Source organism: Mirounga leonina, unplaced genomic scaffold (assembly GCF_011800145.1).
Source record: "Mirounga leonina isolate KUSES-001 unplaced genomic scaffold, KU_Mleo_1.0 Mir_168, whole genome shotgun sequence".
NCBI classification, from domain to species: domain Eukaryota; kingdom Metazoa; phylum Chordata; class Mammalia; order Carnivora; family Phocidae; genus Mirounga; species Mirounga leonina.
Window position 1 is genome coordinate 31,866,170 of NW_023270426.1, and position 21,592 is coordinate 31,887,761.

General features: G+C 40.3%; 1 protein-coding gene across 1 annotated transcript in view; it reads left to right on the top strand.

The window, feature by feature from the left end:
* Positions 1 to 21,592, top strand: part of IL31RA (interleukin 31 receptor A) — a 54,655-nt gene that overhangs the window by 20,749 nt on the left and 12,314 nt on the right. The window contains exons 4-8 of the mRNA XM_035015058.1: positions 902 to 1,083; positions 3,199 to 3,350; positions 6,925 to 7,090; positions 14,186 to 14,265; positions 16,505 to 16,721. Coding sequence (XP_034870949.1) covers positions 902 to 1,083; positions 3,199 to 3,350; positions 6,925 to 7,090; positions 14,186 to 14,265; positions 16,505 to 16,721 — 797 coding nt within the window. The remainder of the gene's footprint in view (positions 1 to 901; positions 1,084 to 3,198; positions 3,351 to 6,924; positions 7,091 to 14,185; positions 14,266 to 16,504; positions 16,722 to 21,592) is intronic.

Below are 21,592 nucleotides of genomic sequence, written 5' to 3' on the forward strand. Positions count from 1 at the left end.
TAAGTTCTGCTCCTTTGCCCCCAGCCCCAGCCAACATTGGCATCTTGCAAAGTGGGGCCTTTTGTGTTCTCTGCCTATTTCATCTCCTACCTCATCCCCACAGCCATGGGAACTATGGCTATAACCACACATCTGATTCCTACCAATCTTTGTACTTGTCTTCATTAAGTTATAACTTGATAGGATTTAAGTTATCTATATGTCTAGGAAAAAAATTTAATGAGCTTTCTGAAAACAATATATGGCAGTAGTAAAAAATTCAATCTGAAAAATATAAAGAATGTAAAAAAATCATTCGCAATTCCACCACCAAAGGTAACAACTTTAACATTTTGATGAATACTTTTCCAGACATCTCTAAGAATAGTTATATAAATATATGTTTATATAAATGTGATTAGTCTGTACAAAATACACATCCTTTTTTTTCTTTTACCATCAATAAGAGTATGGGCATCTTTCCATATCAATAACTCTAGATGTATTAAAAACTATATTTTTAATTCTATTTATGTATCTACCATACTTTATATAACAAGTCCTCACTGATTTTATTTTTCTTTTAAGAATAACTTCTCAAGGCTAGAATCTGGGGTTTTCAGGATCCTAGTCAGTATTTCTTACCAAGTGGAAATGTGTTACAAGCATAGATTTTGATGGACTTACAGAGTTCCAAGGAAGTCTTCATGGCTCATAGCATCTCAGGCAAGACGCGGGTAACTTTGATCTCTCCTTGGAAGAGATGAGGAGGGAATTTGGAGACGGGCATCATCTTCGGGATGATATATACCTCAAGAGAAACCCAGAGTGAAACTAATAAATACATGCTTAATATATTAAGTATGGCTTTATTTCAAAACTGCTGTATTAAACTCATGTTGAATTGCTTTTTCCTTCAAAGCTCTTATGGACATAAAAGTGATATTTGCCCAACTGATAATTCTACAAGGGGAAATCATGCTTCTTGCTCCTTTCTTCCTCCAACAATAACAAACCCAGATAATTACACCATTCAAGTGGAAGCTCAAAATCCAGATGGTATAATTAAATCTGATATAACACATTGGAACTTAGATGCCATAAGTAAGTATCATTTTTTATTCTTATATACTCTATTATTAAAAGATAAGCCCCTCCCCTCTTTTTCTCAGAAGAGATTCAAACACAAAAGTAAACTCAAGGCTCAAGGATATAGTAGGTACACCAAGGGCTGTGGATATGTATGAGGCTCTGTTTTCTCCACATCTTCACCAATACTTGTTATTTCTTGTTTTTTTGATACTAGCCATTCTCACTGCTATGAGGTGATATCTCTTTGTGGTTTTAATTTGCATTTCTCTGATTAGTAGTGATGTTGAGCATCTTTACATGTATCTCTTGGCCCTCTGTCTTTGGAAAATGTCTATTCAGGCCTTCTGCCCATTTTTTAATTCAAATTGTGGGGTTTTTTTGGTGTTGAGTTGTATGAGTTCTTTATATATTTTGGATATTAGCCCCTAATTAGATGTATCATTTGCAAATGTCTTTTCCCATCCAGTAAATTGCCTTTTTCATTTGGTTGATGATTTTCCTCACTCCGCAAAAGCTTTTTATTTTGATGAAGTCCCAATAGTTTATTTTTGCTTTTATTTCCCTTGCCTGAGGAGACATATCTAAAAAAATGTTGCTGAGGCTGATGTCCAGGAGATTGCTGCCTGTGTTTTCTTTAGGAGTTTTATGGTCTCAGGTCTCACGTTTAAGTCTTTAATCCATTTTGAGTTTATTTTTGTACATGCTGTGAGACAGTGGTCCAGTTTCATTCTTTTGCATGTAGCTGTCCAGTTTTCCCAACCATTTATCGAAGAGATTGTCTTTTCCCCATTGTATATTCTTGCCTCCTTTGTTGTATACTAATTGATGATATAAGTTTATGTTTCTTTCTGGACTCTCGATCCTGTTTCACTGATGTATGTGTCTGTTTTTATGCCCATGCCATACTGTTTTGATTACTATAGCTTTGTAGTATAGCTTGAAACCTTGGATTGTGATACTTTCAGTTTTATTCTTGTTTTTCAAGATTGCTTTGGTTACTTGGGGTTTTTTGTGGTTCCATACATATTTTAGTATTTTTTTTCCAGTTCTGTGAAAAATGTTGCTGTTATTTTGATAGGGATTGCATTGAATCTGTATATTGCTTTGGGTAGTATGGGCATTTAAAAAATTTTAGTTCTTTCAATCCATTAGCATGGTATGTCTTTTCAGTTGTTAGCGTTATCGTCAATTTCTTTCATCTGTGTCTTATAGTTTTCAGAGTACAGGTCTTTCACTTCTTTGTTTAAATTTATTCCTAGGCATTTTATTCTTTTTGATGCAATTGTAAGTGGGATTGTTTTCTTAATTTCTCTTTCTCCTACTTCGTTACTAGTGTATAGAAGTGCAACAGATTTCTGTATATTAATTTTATATCCTGCAACCTTATTAAATTCATTGTTTCTAGAATTTCTAATGCAAGAGGGTATATGTTGAATGAACAGTGTTATTTAAGAAGACAAAGGTTTTATTTGGCATAATATCAATTTTGTTTAAAAAATATACAAATACTTACATAGGATAAAAGCCTGGAAATACACCAGAATGTTATAATGGCTCTGGTTAATGGCATTATGGATGATTTAAACTTTTCTTTGTGTTTTTCTATATTTAAAAATTTTTTTGGAATGACCATATGCTACTTTTAAAACCAGAAAAATATTACGTTTTTGAAAGAGAGAGATTTTGAGTGATAATGTTTGTAGTGTTCAAGGGAAATGAGAGGTGCTTTCTACTGGACACTTTTGGGGGTCGAGGAAAGAGAGGTTGAGGGGAGTGGAGATAAGAGAAACAGCCCATTTTCTAGCTGTGTAGTCTTTTCTTTTGACCTCCTTTCTTCTTGGCATAAGATCTGAACCAATCAGTAAAAGGTGTATTTGCAGAAAAATCATAGAAATGTATCTTCTCCTCACTGGCCATTCCTTTTTCTGGTTGGGGGTGGGTGGGAGAAGTGGGGGTGGCACCATTCCTTTTGCCCTGCCTTCTTAATGCCATCTGCATATGGCGAGTTACAAAATATGCATTATCATTTCCTTTCTAATTTTCTTTTTTTTTCCAGTTTCTTATGGATGTTATTAGCACCTTCTGATCTTTTTGCAAATGTGAGAAATTTATGATTTTTATTTTCAGTGAAAATTGAACCACCTGAGATTTTCAGTGTGAAATCAGTTTTGGGCATCAAACGAATGCTTCAAATAACATGGATAAGGCCTGTGTTGGCTCCTTTTTCATCTACTTTAAAATACACTCTTCGATTCAGAACAGTAAATAGTGCCCACTGGGTAAGTTATGCCATTACAATATTTCTATTACCGGGCCCAAAGAAGAGAATTATTGATAACCTTTTTTTTGACCTGGAATCTTTTTTCCCCCATTTTCTACCTTAAAAAATAAAAAATAACAGTGAGTACTTTTCTTCCCAGTTTCCCACTTGGGCCTTTTAGAATGGATAAGTGTTTCACTCTAGGCGTATTGCATTCTGAACACAGGGACATATTAAAAAGTGAGAAATTTACTTTTGCATTCCACTCTGGTTTGTATCTAGATGTGTTGGTGGCCAGAGATTCTATGGCTTGGCCATTTCCTTTTTTACTTTTCCAACCTTTTATGAAATTGTGATATATGACTTATATTTAGAAAAGTGAACAAAACATAAATATTACATTTAATGAATTATTATTAAGTCAGCACTTATGTTAAAACCAGGGAGGTCCAAAATAGCATGCCGAGGTCCCCTGCCTGTCCTTTCCTGAAGACAATCCCCATACCTCCTTAGAGCTTTTATCTTGATTTTTCATGGTAAATACTTCTTCACTTTTTATTATGGGTTTGCCATTTAAAGCTGCATCCCTGAACAACATAGTTTGAGACATGATATGATAGGAATCCATACATTTTGTATTTTGTAAATATTTGGCTTCTTTCAATATTGTACTTTTAAGGTTCATCCATGTTGTATAATGCTGGAGTTTATACATTTTCATTGTTGTATTCCATTGTATAGTATCTTTCTCCTTTCAGCTTTCAAACACAATCAGTTATAAACCCAAATATACCAACCCAACGTTTCCATGGAGAAAGGTCCAAATCCTTAACCCTCCAAGACCGGGCCCCTATCAATCCCTCTGACCTCATCTTTCATCCTGCCCTTGCTTCTCTAGTGTTTCTAAATTGCTGGTTTCCCTTATGTTATGTCGTTTCACTATTCTGTGTCTCTGCTTTTGCCCTTCTCCTCCTTCCTCAAACCTTGTTGAATCTGTTCATGTCTCAGAACTCAGTTCTGACATATTTCCTTCTGAGAACCTGAGCTAGGTGCTCCTCCTCTGTCACTGCACTTAACACTCAGCACGGTCATTTAAATTCATCTCTCCCTGCATTAAACTGTAAAAAAATACCCACTATGGCCATATAGCAAGACTTAGGTTTGTTTGATGCTGTGTGGGTTGCAAAGTGCCTTCTTATACTCCAGACTATTTAATTCTTGCATATATCTTGTCAATGAGGCATCACTATTCTTATTTTTACACATTAGGAAACTGTGATGTAGACAGCTTAAATCACCTGTCCAAGATTGCAAGGTTTGTAAGTTGCAAACCTGAGCCCAGGTTTTCTAACTCCAAGCTGTCATTCATTTGACCATATTTTAGCAGTCTCCAGACCATCTTCCTGTTGCCTATTCTAAGGAGTTTCCACCTTTATAAAATGGAACCATATGAGCACTCTGCCAAAGGATCTCAAGACTGTTTTAAGAATTTGATTCAGGGGCGCCTGGGTGGCTCCTTCGTTAAGTGTCTGCCTTCGGCTCAGGTCATGATGCCAGGGTCAAGCCCTGCGTCGGGGCTCCTTGCTCATCGGGAAGCGTGCTTCTCCCTCTCCCACTCCCCCCTTTGTTCCCTCTCTTTCCATCTCTCTCTGTTGAATAAATAAATAGAATATTTAAAAAAAAAGAGTTTGATTTAGGCTTAGGCTTTGTACCAACACTTTTGACTCATCTCTTAGAACATAAACACTTTGGGCGAACTAGGATTTGGCACAAAGTATAGATTGTTAGAAACAAACCTGATGAAGTTAATTAGTGTTTTGTTAGGAGTCCTTTGTCTGTGTTGAGCTGGGGAAGTTTTAGTTAAGCCTGTATAGGGAGGATCAGTTTGTCCTGGACCTTGTGAGGGCCAAAGGCACATGCCCGGAAAAAAAGCCAAACTAAAAGAAGCCTTTCAGACAGGCACACTGTTTGAAAGACTGAGCAGATTTTTTTTTTTTTTTTTTTTTGCTTTGGGGGTAGGGCTGAACAGAACATGCTAGCATAGTTACATTAGACAGAGCTTTATGAGCATGAATGCGAGGAGCCCCAACACACAGGCCAAGCATACGCTTGAGGATACTAGTAATGCAGGAAGAGAACTTTGAAAGATTGTTTTAAAAGAATATTGTATATTTAAAAGAGCATAAAAGGAAAATAGAACTTTATTAGACTTCTTTGCATTTATTTTGTAGATTAATATAGTTTTCATTTTGATTCATGTATGGAAATCACCATGTGGGTTGGCTTTCTTCTAAAGGTCTTAATCTGGTTTCACCTGGGCCCCATAACTAGGCTTAAGTTGGGGAGGCTACTCTCCCAGAGATGATGGATTGTCCCAGTGACCGTGGTCTGCCGTTGCAACATTTCCACGGGTGATTGGAGGAGGGAGCTCAGGGAACTTTGGATTCAACAGTGGAACTCTCCTCACCTCTGGCTCCTATATCTTTTTTCCCAGCACCATGTTACTAGGCTGGGAGTTCAGCAGTGTCCATCTGCAGCTGGAATGTTCAGCTTTTTGCCACACATAAACATTGTCATTTTGCCCAATTTCCTTTAGGCCCAATACCTATAATTATGTACTTATTTTCATAGCTGTTATATACATATGGGAAATGTCAGGACTTCCTTCTCTCACAAGGTTTTATGGGACTAGTGGGCATACTCACAAAATAGATATGCCCATTAGCGCAGTTTATTAATCAACTCGATATGAGTTTATATAAACCAACAGCTAAAAGTTCTTATTGCAGCAACCGTGATCATGCTCAAAAACAAGTATCTGAATTTTTAGTTTCTCTTGGAAAGTTGGATCCAGAAGGGACTTTAGGGATTATATAAAGCAATGTGCTCATTTTATTAGTGAGGATACTGAGGTCTAGAAAGGAGAAGTGATTTATTTACCTCTCCCCCTCCATGCCCCAAGAGAATGTCAAAATGAATTCATGCATCCAGGCTGCTGAGATCCTTAGCAGCCCTACTGGTCACCCAAAGACCAATAATTTGCAGTGGAAGTTTGGGTAAAGGGAAAGTGTCTAGGAGGGAGGAAATCTGTGTTCTGATCCCAGTTCTGCTCATAACAAGGAACTACTAAGGTAGTTCATGGTCACTTAAATTTTGAGGTCTTGTCCATGACCTGAGGTTGAACATGATGCCACTAAAGTTTCTGTTGCCTATTGTTCTGTGAGGCCTTATACCTAGGTGTTGGAGTCACCTGCTGTGTTTGAACTGAGGCCTGGGTTGCCTGGGTCCCGGGACTCCACCTTGTATTTTCCAGAACAACAAGACTACTCACTCATGTCCAGCCCAGAGGCAGGAATCTCTGCCTTCCAAGCTTAGAGACAGGAAATGGGGAGGGTGGTGGTTCATGGGGTGACTCACATCTGCTTAGGCACAAATGATCCCCAGGCATGCATAGATGTTTATTTATGAAAATTATATTTTTTAAAACTTTAGGTACAGTGCTTCTAGTTCTGAAATGGTTGGGTAGTGGAGAAGAAAAATGGAAAGATAACAGGAGTTCTCCTATCCAGCTCAGGGTCCTCTCTGTCTTTTAGATGGAAGTCAACTTCACCAAAGAAGATATCGATAGAGATGAGACCTACAATCTCACAGGGCTGCAGGCTTTTACAGAGTATGTTGTAGCTCTGCGATGTGCCCCTGCGGAGTCCATATTCTGGAGTGGTTGGAGCCAAGAGAAAGTGGGAACAACTGAGGAAGAAGGCAAGCTGGTCCCTTGCAAATCCTTTTCTGCCTGGTCTGGTTTCGGGTGGCCTGGGCCTGGCCTTTTTGGGTTTTGTCAAGTTCTGTACTTGGGAATCATCGACTCTCGCAGTCTGTATGTTCCCTCTCCACAGGGCACTCACTGTGCCCACCTGAGCCCACATGGTAAGCCAGCCCTCCTCAGATGGCCTTAGTTAGCATCTTTTTGCCCCAAAGGCAAATGATCACATCTTTAATACTCTTAGAAACTTCTTATACATACATGAGCAGTGTAATATTATTTAAAAGTATCCTATGATAAAGCTATATATTGTAAAACCTGGAGCTACCACTAAAAGGTAAATAAAGGTATAATTAATGAGGAAAAAAAAGTCAGATTCTTAATGACAGTGAGGGAAAGAAAGAGAAAGGGATTGTACGATGAGTGAATGCTTGTTGTGAGTCAGGTATGGTCATTCAGAGCAGTACTTTAACTCCGTGGGCTTGGCTGAAATCCCAGCCTGGCTGTGGAGTGACTTTGGGCTAGACACCTAATCTCTAAGCCTTAGTTTTCTCACTATTTACTCCCCTTTTCCATAATGGAATATAATTTATAAAACTGAGTTAAAAGTAGTACCTACTTCTTAGTGTTATTTTAAAAATTCAATGACATAATGTATTTAGCTCACAATAAACATTCAATAAATGCCAGGCTTTCTATTATTTTTATTAAACCTTCTAGGAGCCCTATAAAGTATCTGGAATCACCCCCACTTGGAGGTGAAGGACCTGAGTTTCAGACGTATTAGCCAATTGCTCAGGGTCACTCAGCATGTGTTACCGTTCTTTGTAAATCAAGAGTCTTGCCCAGTGCCTGTCCCTCAGTAGTAATAAATGTTTGATGAATGTATCAGTTTCCTATGGCCACTGTAATAAGTTATCACAAATTTAATGACTTAAAACAACACATTTTTTTTCTCTAACAGTTCTGGAAGTCAGAAGTCCAAAATCAGGTTCACTGGACTAAAGTCAAGGTGTTAGCAGGGTTGTTTACCTTTTGGAGACTCTGAGGGTAGAATATGTTTTCTTGCTGTTTCCAGCTTCTAGTGGTTGCCTGTATTCCTTGGGTTGTGGCCCCTTCCCTCATCAACTAAACATATTACTCTGATCTCTGCTTCCATCATCACATTACCTTTTTCTTTTCTTCTGTGTCAAATCTCTTTGCCTCACTCTTACAATGACCTTGTGAAAACATTTAGGGCCCACGCAGACAATCCAGGATAATCTCCCCAACTCAAGATCCTAACTTAATCACATCTGCAAAATCCCTTTGGCCATATAAGGTAACCTTGCAAATGGCAGGGATTAGGACTTAGATCTTTGGGGTACATTTTTCAGCCTAACACCATGAATGAATGAATGAATGAATGAGTAGTTGAATACTTGGTATGTCCACACATCTTCTGAAATAAGGAGAAGAAATGCAAAATGCTGATCCTACTAACCTTCTGAGGCTTTACTCTCATTTGTTTGTAAGACATGTGGGTTCTAGACACTGAATTTTCCCCAGCCGCACACCCAGCCATAATTTCAGTCATATTCTTGTAAGTCTTATTCAGTCTTATAGCCAAGTACCACACAGGTCTCAGGTAACATTTGCAGTCAATTTCTGTGCTCCCTAGTCCATATGACAATAATTTATTCCTCTGGATCTTGCTTGAGTTTCCTATGAGACCAAGTTGGTACTAACAGGTGTTCAGCACATTTGCCCATATGGACAGATGTCTGGAAATAATCCAGTGTCTTCTGAATTTTGTAGCCCCCACTGGAGATGTTCGTGTTAGTTCAGTCTAAACTACCCATTGGTGGATGTGGTTACACAACAGGGGTTCATGCAGCACTTGGGAAATTGGGCTAGATGACTTCCTTTTTTTAAAATTTTATTTATTTGAAAGAGATGTAGAGATAGAACGAACACAAAGGGAGAGTGAAAGGAGGAGCAGACTCCCCGCTGAGCAGAGAGCCTGACATGGGGCTCAATCCCAGGATCATGAGATCATGACCTGAGCCGAAGGCAGAAGATTAACTGACTGAGCCACCCAGGCACAACAGGCTAGATAATTTCTGAAGGCCCTTCTTTTTTAAATTTTTAAAAATTTTTTTATTGTTATGTTAATCACCATACATTACATCATTAGTTTTTGATGTAGTGTTCCATGATTCATTGTTTGTGCATAACACCCAGTGCTCCATGCAGAACGTGCCCTCCTAAATACACATCACCAGGCTAACCCATCCCCCCACCCCGCTCCCCTCTAGAACCCTCAGTTTGTTTTTCAGAGTCCATCATCTCTCATGGTTTGTCTCCCCCTCCGATTTCCCCTGCTTCATTCTTTCCCTCCTGCTACCTTCTTCTTTTTTTTTCTTAACATATATTGCATTATTTGTTTCAGAGGTACAGATCTGTGATTCAACAGTCTTGCACAATTCACAGCACTCACCATAGCACATACCCTCCCCAGTGTCTATCACCCAGCCACCCCATCCCTCCCACCCCACCCCCCACTCCAGCAACCCTCAGTTTGTTTCCTGAGAGTAAGAATTCCTCATATCAGTGAGGTCATATGATACATGTCTTTCTCTGTTTGACTTACTTCGCTCAGCATGATACCCTCCAGTTCCATCCACATCGTTGCAAATGGCAAGATCTCATTCCTTTTGATGGCTGCATAATATTCCATTGTATATATATACCACATCTTCTTTATCCATTCATCTGTCGTTGGACATCTTGGCTCTTTCCACAGTTTGGCTATTGTGGACATTGCTACTATAAACATTGGGGTGCACGTACCCTTTCAGATCCCTACATTTGTATCTTTGGGGTAAATACCCAGTAGTGCAATTGCTGGATCGTTTGGTAGCTCTATTTTCAACTTTTTGAGGAACCTCCATACTGTTTTCCGGAGTGGTTGCACCAGCTTGCATTCCCACCAGCGGTGTAGGAAGGTTCCCCTTTCTCCGCATCCCTGCCAACATCTGTCGTTTCCTGACTTGTTAATTTTAGCATTCTGACTGGTGTGAGGTGGTATCTCATTGAGGTTTTGATTTGGATTCTGAAGGCCCTTCTTACCCTTAGATTCCATTCATCTATGCCATTCAGGCATCTAGTTTTCTATGTCAGGCTCTAGCAGTCCAAGAAAAAGTCATAGAAAACCCCAAATCTTTACGTCTTTAAGTACTTAGAACAACAGTACCTTACAAATGGTAAGGGCTATATAAATTTTACATCAATAGAAATACAGACATGAGGGGCACCTGGGTGGCTCAGTCGTTAAGCGTCTGCCTTCAGCTCAGGTCATGATCCGAGGGTCCTGGGATCGAGCCCCGCATCGGGCTCCCTGCTCCACGGGAAGCCTGCTTCTCCCTCTCCCATTCCACCTGCTTGTATTCCCTCTCTCGCTGTGTCTCTCTCTGTCAAATAAATAAATAAAATCTTAAAAAAAAAAAAAAAGAAAGAAATACAGACATGATTAAAACAAAACTAGTCAGTTTGTGGATCCCATGTAACTTTTGATTAAAATTACATACACTATTTGGGAACACATTTACATTCTACAGACATCACCTCAAAGTGTCAAATGAATACAAATATAATAGTTTACAAATACTAAACAGCACATAAATTACACAGCAAAAAAATGGCCCATTGTTTATAATCTGTAGGAGTAGTTGGTTGTTGTCTGTCTTAACTGAGCCCTCCCTTTGAAAAGATTAGAATGCAATGCATGCAGTGTTGTTTGGTGAAGTGTCCTCTGTCTTTGCTATACCTTTTAGCAGGTGGTCTGGGAGATCAAGTTCTACTTCAGGTATAACCCTGTTTTGCATGGCCCTTCCCTGCCCTGTAGCTGGCAGTCTTCCCTCCAGTGACCTCCCGGTGCCACAGTGGCTCTATGTCTTCCGTTAGCTCATGACAGCCCAGCTGCTCTCTCATGTCAGTTTCAGTTTCAGTTTCATCCCCTTGTTTTGCTGCCAGAAACAAGATTTACCGTTTCGGCTAATTTGTTATTTTGGCTAGTTGGGCTGGGATTCGTTAGCAGAGCCCTAAATGCTGGTGTTGTCTGGGCCTGTGGCTGGTTAAATCAAACCACTTATTTATCAAAGTCACCACTGTAGAGCTTTTGCTTTTGTTTCTCTTCATTTTATCAGGATCCCACAGAAAATCGATGAAGACGCACCCCCTGGCTCCCAGCAAATCCTAATGTCCCGTTTTCCAATTCATAAATAATTTGTTTCCCTATTTCACAATGAAATGCCAGTTGTTTAATACACACCGCCTCAAACCATTTCTAATTGTTTGAAATTTTCTAAGTCAAATGTGAAACATTACTTACTTTTATTTGGATTTCGATAGATTGACTATTGGGGCTATTTACCCACATTTAAACATGTAAGTAGCTACTACCTGATGCAGATGTAATTATATTCTGATCCTGGCTTTGTCACCTGAAAGCTTGTAGCACTCAAACATGCTTCTCTGTTTCAGAAATGGTGATGACAGTACTACTCTACCTAATTATAAGGGTGTGGAGATTCAATGAGGTGCATCAGGTAGAATGCTTAGTATAGTGACCCTTGGCTATAAGTTCACTATTCTTATTATTGACCGTCAGCAAGGGCACCAGGTTGTCTGACATGTCTGACTGGTGGTACTTGTGGACATTCCCAGATTGCAACGGAAGCAAGATAGCACGAGATTGTTGCTAATGCGTCCAAAGAATTGATGCCTTTGAATATGTAGATGTTTTGATGGATTTGGAAAAATTTAATTTTGCTCTTTTACAAATACAGAATTAGTACTTTTCTAACTTTGACTATACGGCAAAGCCATTACTAGCTCGTGGTTAATGGACAATTGCTGTTCATTGTAGATTTACAGGTGACTCAGGTAATGGCTTTACTAAAAGCTGCATCTGTGGGAATTCGATAGGGGGAAGATGGTTCCTTTTTGGCCTTTATCTGCAGGAAATAGTGGTCTCAGTGAAAGGAGAAAATACCTTATTAAATTCATTTACCATCACCATCTACTACAACTAAATGCCTGCCTGTGGGAAAAATCTAAGGAGAATTTCGCTCATATTTCTAACCAAGTCCCTGCAATGACTGATTATCTAATAATCAGTTTATTTTGCCTCTGTCCTTCAGATGAATATTCGGGGCTGGATTATAAACACACTTTGCCTTTAGATTTTTTCTTTCTTACTCTCAGTGCTATTATCTCTGAATCTGACTGAACATAATGGGAATGGAGAGACTCTGCAAGTGAGAGATGGAGTGAGAGTCCTTCCAATTCCGTGGGTCGCCTTTGAAGGTCTCATGACGTTGGAGCCTTGTGCTAAAGCTATCTGCCTGGAGGAACTCTGTCTGTGTTCACATCTCATTGGCTTGTAGACAGGTTGAAACCAGTCTCTTGTTCCCTGTCTGAGAAAGTTGAGTACAGGCTGCCTGTCTTCTGATTTTTTATTGAAGAATCGATTTGAAGACATTGATATTGAAGAATATTGATTTCTTTGGGAAATCAGATAACTTCTGACAGAGCTTGTAAGACAGTAAGACAATATCTTACTGGAGTACAAATGAAGTCATGTTTAAAATCTAAATAGTTCCAATTTCCTGATATGCAACTTATATAGAATTACAGTAGATCTCACCAAGATCGGGACCTACCAGTTAGACTGTTTTACCCGTTTCAGCTTCTGCAAGAGTAGTTGTAGAAATGTGACTCTCCATTGATGACAAAACAGGTTACTGACTTAATTGCCCTTTGGTTCATTTTGCCCTAAGACACCCAGTCACCCCAAGTGTGATTTCAGATACTTGAAAACAGTCTATGTCAGTACTAAAATAGTTTAGATCTTGGCCTGAGTGGTTGACCCCATTCTCTGCAGATCTACTTACATTATCTTCAGCCATGTGGTTTCCTCAAGAAAAAACTCAGAGTTCATTAACTGCATCTTCAGTTAGAGACATTTCCTTCCTTCTCCAAATTATAGGCCACTAGCCTTCTGGAGAGTTCTTTAGAATTCTCTGCTTTCTTCTCATGGCTAACGTGCATAGGTCATTCTTAAATCAGAAACTCAGAATTTTGAAATTATCCCTGTCTGGTTAGATCATCAGAAGCTAGCACACTTGAACCGTATTGTCTTGGATTGATGTTATTCAGTGGAGAAATGTGTAAATCAGGTATAACCTTATGCCCTTGCATTTTGTAGGACACAAATATGAAAAACATACATATGTCATATTTCTGTACTTTTGCTCAACTGTGATTGCAGACACTGGACTTTGTGTTTCCCATTGTCTTTTTAAGAGGATCCCCATGATAAATTCCATTTATTAATTCATTCCCCTAGCCAGAGAATACTTGCTCCTTCATATGGTTGTGTTTTGTCAGGCTATGAGAAACGTGCAATTCAATATGATCCTTTTTTGCTTTTTCTGCCACAAAGATCAGCACTGAATTTAAAGCTCAGGAAATGACCTAGTAAAGATTATTTCTCTGCTCCTTTCTTCTTTAATTCTTTCTTATATTTTATAACATCTTAACATTTTTGGGAGTAGATCTTGGTCTCTCTTTCTCCCTCCCTCTTTCTTTCTCTCTTTCGCACCCTGAAAGTGTGTATATAATATAATAATATATCTCTATTTATGTATCTATCTCCTTATCAGTTTCTGTGTCATCCCCAGCTTTAATGTATATAGATGTTATATCTTACAGGACATGAGATGTTACCTTTCAATCCAGATTTCAGTGATAAATTATATTACAGTACTACTTATTGTACTTTTTTTTTTTTTTTACCTTATATTAAGTCATCAGATCCAAGAGCAGTTTTATTTTTTACTTTGGTTGATGCCAATCTTTGGCTACAAAATGAAGACATTGTGGGTTGTTGCAATGCTGCCATCCCTCCACCAACCACTTTACTCCTCCTGACTCCCTCCAGCAAACCCTTCCCAACTGCATTACTAATAGGCAGCCCAGCTAATTTCACTGTATTCTGTTTCAGCTCCCTTCTGTCTTATGTTGAGCACCTCACTCTTGTTTCCCTACAGCTCCCTATGGCCTGGATCTGTGGAGAGTCCTGAGACCAGCCAAGGTTGATGGAAGAAGGCCAGTGCAGTTGATGTGGAAGGTGACCTTCTTATAGTTTTTTTGTTGTTGATTTTTGTTTTTCTGTTTAAAACTCTTGGTCTTTTACACCTCCAAGAACTGTAATTCTTGAACTTTTACCTCCTGAATTTCCTTCCCTGGAGGCTTTATAATGCCCCAAATCTCACTGTGGTTTCTCAGTTCACAAAACCTCATAGGTCATCTTATAGTTGGCCTAAATGTGCCTTCAGATGCTGCCCCCTCTCTTCTTTGTTCTGAAACATTAACATTTAAGGTACAAAGTGCACATGCAGGGGGCACCTTGACCTTCTGGGGAAAACCCCCTGGCTGTCTGCATTAGAAGGCAGTGTAATATTGTATAGCACCCAAGCTGACATGGGAGAAGAGCACTGACTTGGGGTCAGCTCACTAATGTGTCCTCAGGTCATTGAAGACATATACTGCACATGTGTCCCTTTGAGTACTGGTATAGTGGGGTACAAGGACAGAACAGGGGCCAAATGGTACTTTCTAGGATGGAGGCCTGGGGTTGAGGAATAAAGGAGAAGGTGGGGGCATCATGCAGAGAGGAGAAAAGAAGAGAAGGTTGGACAAAGAACAGAAAAGGAGGGGTAGAGGGAATAAATAGGAAAGGAAAAGGGCAAATATGAGGGGAAAAAACCCAGCCAGGAACCAGGAGAGAAAAGATGGGGGAGTTGAGGAGGGGAGAAGAGGGGGAGGAGAGCAGTGAGATGTCAGAACTCTGTAGTGGTGTCCAGAGTGTTCAGGAAACAGTCATCATATTATTTCATACTTGCTAAAGTCCAGGCAAGTTTAAAATCCTTCTGAAAATGGAGAAATCACCTGCTTTACCAAATGATATTCTAATCCCAATTATGTCCTCTGCCTCTCCCCACTCCCTTCACGCCCTGGGGCTATGGGGCACCCTCAGGTTGTAGGGGCAGCGGGCCAGGGAGGGCTCAACCAGGTGCACTGGGAAACCTTTGAAAATCAAGATTGTGTGAATCCCAGATGTTGTGGTTTCTTTCTCACTGATTAAGTGTGGAAACAAATCACTCAGTCAACATATTTTTGGGGAAGGAAAGCAAACAATGGCGCATATCCACATGTGGTCAGCCACAGAGTATTGGGTCAAGTAGGCTAACATGTGAAGTTGGTGAAATGGACTTGAATGCCCTCCTCCTTCTCCTCCTCATCCAGGGACTGGTCCTTATTTTGCCTCAGTAGGAGAGGTGTCTAAGAATTAAAGTTGGTTAAAGAGATTGGACTAAAACTGAATGGTGGTAATGATTGCACAGCTCTGCGAATACACTAAAAAAAACCCTTAACTGTATACCTTAAAGTAATGAATTTTATGGTATCTGAATTACATCTCAATAAAGCTGTTGTTTACAAAAGAGAATGCATCGTCTTAAGAAGTAAAAACCTCCCAGTCATTAGGAAGTTTCTGTCCATTCCTGAACTGGAAAGGCAGTGGGACAAAGTGACTTCTAAAGTCCTGTCTGACCTTACATTCAGTCACTTTACTCCATCCGTGTGTGCTGTCAGTAACACAAAGTGAACAACTGGAAAGCCCTATAATTCCTGGGAAATACTCAGCAAGGTGATCCCTAGGCAAAAACATATGATTAGTAGGTTCAGGTTCGAGGCTGAAAAGAAGAGTTTGGCTTGGAATCCCTGGGGTCACCTTAGGCTTCTCACCACAGGTTTAGGACTGGTAGGGCAACCGTGAATGTTTTAGGCCTCTTAGCTGGGCTATCTGGTATGGCTGGTCCAGGGAAGCTCGCTCCTTTCTCGAAGGAGGAGGCATGCTGCTTTTTATGTAACTGCACAGGTACTTTCCAACCCTTGGAAACTTCCAGAGAAGCTTCCAGGGCTAGAACAGAATTGGGATTCTTGGAGTGAATGCCTCCCATTTTTAGCTTATACTGTCCTGTGCATGTGGGAGGGCAAGAAAGATAAGCATCAAAATGACTTGCTTACATTGGCTTGCACCTTCTCCTAGTGAAGCCTCATGAAATTAGACTTCTGTTAAGGGTTGATACCAAGGGACCATTTATCAAATCTCTTTTGGCCCTTGAAGGATTAATAACACAACACGGGGTGTGTTACTCATCCCAGAAGGGTGATGACCTAATTGTAGTTTAGCACCTAATAATTAACATTACCCCTCATCCCTCATGCTCACCAAATATTTATTACCATCTCAGTGCCGATCTTTTCGTGTTTCTGGCAATACATTTTGTTTCCTTTGGGTTCAGAAGGCAAGCGGAGCTCCGGTCCTGGAGAAGGCCCTTGGCTACAACATATGGTACTTTCCAGAAAACAACACTAATCTCACAGAAACAGTGAACACCACTAACCAGACGCATGAACTGTATCTGGGAGGCAAGACCCACTGGGTGTATGTGATTTCTTATAATTCTCTTGGGGAATCTCCGGTGGCCACCCTGAGGATTCCAGCTATTGATGAAAAGTGTAAGTAGAGTGTAAACTTCTTACTTAGATGCCTGGTCCCAACGAGTTGGCCAGGAAGTCCCCTCAAGGATTGCTCTTTCTCTCAAGTCAAAATGAAAATGAAGTGGGAGCTTTTTAGGTTATGGTGAGGAGACCAAAATCTTGTGGTAATTAATGAGCCCCTTGAAATACACTTCCTTTGGAACAAAGCCTGTGTTGAAAAGCAGAGACTTCGTAAAGTCATATGAGACAAAGTCATACACCTAAAAGTTCTGCAAGCAGCTTGAACTTGCTTTGGTCTGAGTGAGCCATAGAAAACTATCTGATAAACCACGTTTGTCCTCAGTGGCAGAAACTTCTCTTTTGAGTTTTCCCTCTCACAGTATTGACAAAGTCCCAGCCTGTGTTTGCTCACTCTTCCATGTTCTTTTTTCCATGTGACTCCTAAGTTAAGAAAATTTCTGATGTTTATACTTGTCAATAAAGTGCTCCTTATGCTTTTGATTAAGTAGTTTTAAACATTTTACTGATCCCAGGCAAACTCATCTTTTATATCGCATGTGAGAATAAAATACCTTCTTTGATTCTTAGTCAAGGAATTGCAGGCAAGGGATTTCTTCTCTCCTACTTTCTTTTCTCTATAAATCTTACTGTTTCTCATTATATAGATTTTCTCCTTTATTTTGTTTAATACCTATCTTTCCCTCAGTTGGATGCAAGTTCCTTGAGTGCAGAGATTTTTGTCCGTTTTTCTTTTCCTCCTCTTCCTCTTCCTCATACCACTACCCCCCCCCCCCCATCTGCAACACCTAGAACAGGCATAGAGCACTTGGCATAGAAAAGGTGCTCGGTAACTATTTGTTGAAACACATCATAGTTAGGTAATGCACTCTCCAATTTTTTACTTCTCTTTACTTAGACCTAGACTGGTTCAGGCCTTTGTACTATCAGCTCTAGACCTATTTGCCTATACTCCCTTCTTCCTCTTCCCCTTAAACTGAACCAGTTTCTTCCCTTGCCTCATTTTAGAACTCCTATATACAGATGATTCTTGAACAACATGGGTTTGAACTGGGTGGGTCCACTTATATGCAAATTTTTTACTGTACAATAGTATAAATGTATTTTCTATTATGAGTTTCTAAATAACATTTTATTTTCTCTAGCATTCTTTTTTGTAAAAATACAATACACAGGGGCACCTGGGTGGCTCAGTCAGTTAAGCGTCTGCCTTCAGTTCAGGTCATGATCCCAGACTCCTGGGATCAAGCCCCACATCGGGCTCCCTGCTCAGTGGGGAGCCTGCTTCTCCCTCTCCCTCTGCCTGCTGCTCCCCCTGCTTGTGCACACGCTCTCTCTCTCAAATAAATAAATAAAATGTTTTAAAAAAATACAATACGTAATACATGTAACATACAAAACATGTGTTAATCCATTCTGTTATCAGTAAGGCTTCCAGTCAACAGTAGGCTATTAGTAGTTAAGTTTTGGGGGAGTCAAAAGTTATACATAGATTTTCAACTGCCCAGGGGGTTGGTGCCCCAACCCCCACGTTGTTCAAGGGTCAATTGTATACATAATCTGTGTTTTGAGCTACAGTTGACATTACTGTAGTATTTAATAATATTCCCCACCATCCTTAGTTCCTGGCATCCTACTTTCTATCCAATACCTCTAGTGATGAGGTTTCTGACAAATGCATGTGTCATTGAATAAACATTCTTTGTTAGTAGAGGCACTGGTGCATAGTAAAGCCAGTTTCTTGGTGTGGCCCTGGAGTGGGAATAGGGGATAGAAACATGGGTCTTGGAGTCCAACAGCCCTGAATTCATATCTTGGCTTTTTCACTATGGTATCTAGATACCAGAAACTTTGGGCAAGTTATGTAACCTCTCTAAAACTCAGCTACTTGTAAAATGGAGCTATTTTATAGTAATACCTCCTTTACAGAGCTGTTGTGAGGATGAAATGAGATTGTGTATTTAAAATGATTTGCCTAATGCTAATTATTAATATTGTCATTCTTTTTTTTAAAAGATTTTATTTATTTATTTATTTATTTATTTATTTATTTATTTGAGAGAGAGAGAGAGAGAGAGAGAGTGCAGGAGGGAGGGGCAGAGAGAGAGAATCTGAAGCAGACTCTGTGCTGAGCACACCCCAGTGGGGCCTTGATCTCACAACCACGAGATCATGACCTGAGCCAAAACCAAGAGTTGGACGCTTAACAGACTGAGCCACCCAGGCATCCCGCCATTGTCATTCTTAATAAAATTTCTGATTGATTAAATTTTTATTAGGCAGGGATTATCAACTTTAAAAATACTATAAAATAATATTTTAACTAAAGTTATGCTAAATTCCCATAGGGTTTTTTGTTAATTTTTCCCAATTCTGAAGGTACTTGCTTTGTGTCAGAATCGTCAGCATGATCATCGGTTATAATAATCCCAGACCAGATGTAGGCAAGCTACAGCTGTGGACCAAACCTGGCCTGATACCTGTTTTTGTAAATAAAGTTTTATTGAAACACAGCCACACCTATTTGTTTACATTTGCTTATGTCTCCTTTTGTGCAACAGTGGCAGAATTGAATTGTTGTGACAAAGACCACATGTGTTATAAAACCTAAAATATTTACTATTTGGCTTCTTAAAGAGAAAGTTTAAAGACTCGGGCGCCTGGGTGGCTCAGTTGGTTAAGCGACTGCCTTCAGCTCAGGTCATGATCCCAGGGTCCTGGGATCGAGTCCCGCATCGGGCTCCCTGCTCTGCGGGGAGCCTGCTTCTCCCTCTCCTACTCCCCCTGCTTGTGTTCCCTCTCTTGCTGTGTCTCTCTCTGTCAAATAAATAAATAAAATCTTTAAAAAAAAAAAAAGAAAAAAAGAAAGTTTAAAGACTCCTGTTTTAGACGTATAAGAAAGTAATGCTTTACAGAATTTTGTTTAATAAGGTAGAGTCAACTAGAGAATAGTTATAATAATAATAATTGTTATAAATGTAACAATCACTAAGAAGTACAATTATCATATACTGTTCATTAGTCTATGTCAGGCATTGTGCTCAGATGAAGTAGGTTAATTTAATGCTAATCTTGAAAGGGTCTACGAGGTAGATGCTATTAGAGTCATTTCATAGACGATGACGCTGAGATTCAGGAAAGCTTAGGAATCTGCCCACGGTTGCTCAGGTGGAATTCAAACCCAAGTCTGCATGATCCAACCTTGTACAATATATCAGAACCTTGGACTTGATGCTGTTTGACAGTGAACCGGTTCTTTACCTCTGTGGGCCTCCATTTTAACATCTTTAAAACAAGGGTTTGGAATAGATGCACCTTCAGGTTCCTTCCGCCCTGAACATCTCTGAGTTTTAAAGGACCTTAGCCAGCAGGTGGCCCTAGAGTGATCTGAGGCAGGGCCCAGAAGAGCCCAGCCACTGTGTGGTGCGGGATGAGAAGGTGGTTGAGACTCGGGGCAGAGCTGAGGGTAGGCTCGGACAGCTAAGGTGAGGCACCATAGTGCCTGAGGGCTGTATTTGATGGCCCGCAGTGACTGCCTTCATGCAAACCCCAAGAACTTAAAGGTGTTAGCAGTCAAAGCCCCTCTCCCCCTCTCCCAGGAAGAATATGGATTTTCTACTACACCTGGGGGTATGTTGTATTTGGAGAAATTGTTCAGATGTTCTTGTTGAACAATGGAAGGATTCAGGAGTGAGTTTACACACAGCAGTGTGATGATTTGGAAACTTCTCTTTCAGCACCCTTAGCCCTGCCCAGGCCCTTTCACTGTTGACTTATGGCTTAATTGAAACTTTTCCACTCCTCTCTGGCCCAGAGCCCGGGCTGTTCCCTTCATCCCTGCAGCATGTTTGACTCTTTCAACCTGACACCTGCTCTGAAGACAGCCAGTGTTGGTAAAGAAAAGGAGTGTGGGCTTAGGAAGCAACACTCACTCCTGTCTTCAGGTCAGGATTTGTGTGCAAGTAATTATTACAAAAGTGCCTCTGAGGACACCAGAAAAGGATGTGAACGAAACAAGGCCAGGAAAGGGGAGGTGGCCAGGCCAAAGGTGCTGTGTGATCCTCCCAGGGTTGCTGTAACAATGCACCACAGACTGAGTGGCTTCTAACAACAGAAATTTACTGTCCCATTGTTCTGGAGGCTAGAAGTCTAAACTGAAGGTGTTGGCAGGGCATTCCTTGGCTTGTAACAGCATAACTTCAGTCTCTGCCTGGGTCTTCATGTGGCCAGCTTCCTCTGTCTCTTTATTTCTGTGTCCAAATTCCACTCATGAGGATATCAGTCATATTGGGTTAAGGACCCACTGTCTTAACTACTAACATCCACAACAATCTGATTTCCTGATAAGGTTACATTCTGCAGTACTGAGGATATCTTTTTGGGGGGACAGAGTTCAACCATAATGGGTACAATTTGCAAGAAAAATCTTGGGGAGGGTCGTTCCAGCATGACCTGCAAAGGGACTCTGGAGTGTGAGTTACATCACACAGTTCTTCCAACCAAGCAAAATATACAGACACACACAAATAGTAAGAAGGAATTGAGAAGATCAGGGAGCATGAACATTACCTGCTACCAGAGGTTAGGGAGGATTCTAGAAGCTCTAGAAATGCCTTTTAGCCTGACTGGAATGGTAAATGAGGATGCTTAGAGGCTATGAGCGGGGGTGGGGGTAATAGGAGCTCTAAGGATCACAGGGGGTTGATGTCCTGGCACCCACCCCTATTCCAGCTTCACATTTCCTATATGCCTCAGTTGCTTTTCCTGACCCTTTCAGGAAATTGACAAATTACCTGGCCTTCCTTCTGGGACTAGCAGCTGGAGTGTCTCATAAAGGCCCAGTTTGAGAAAAAGATTCATAAACTGTGACC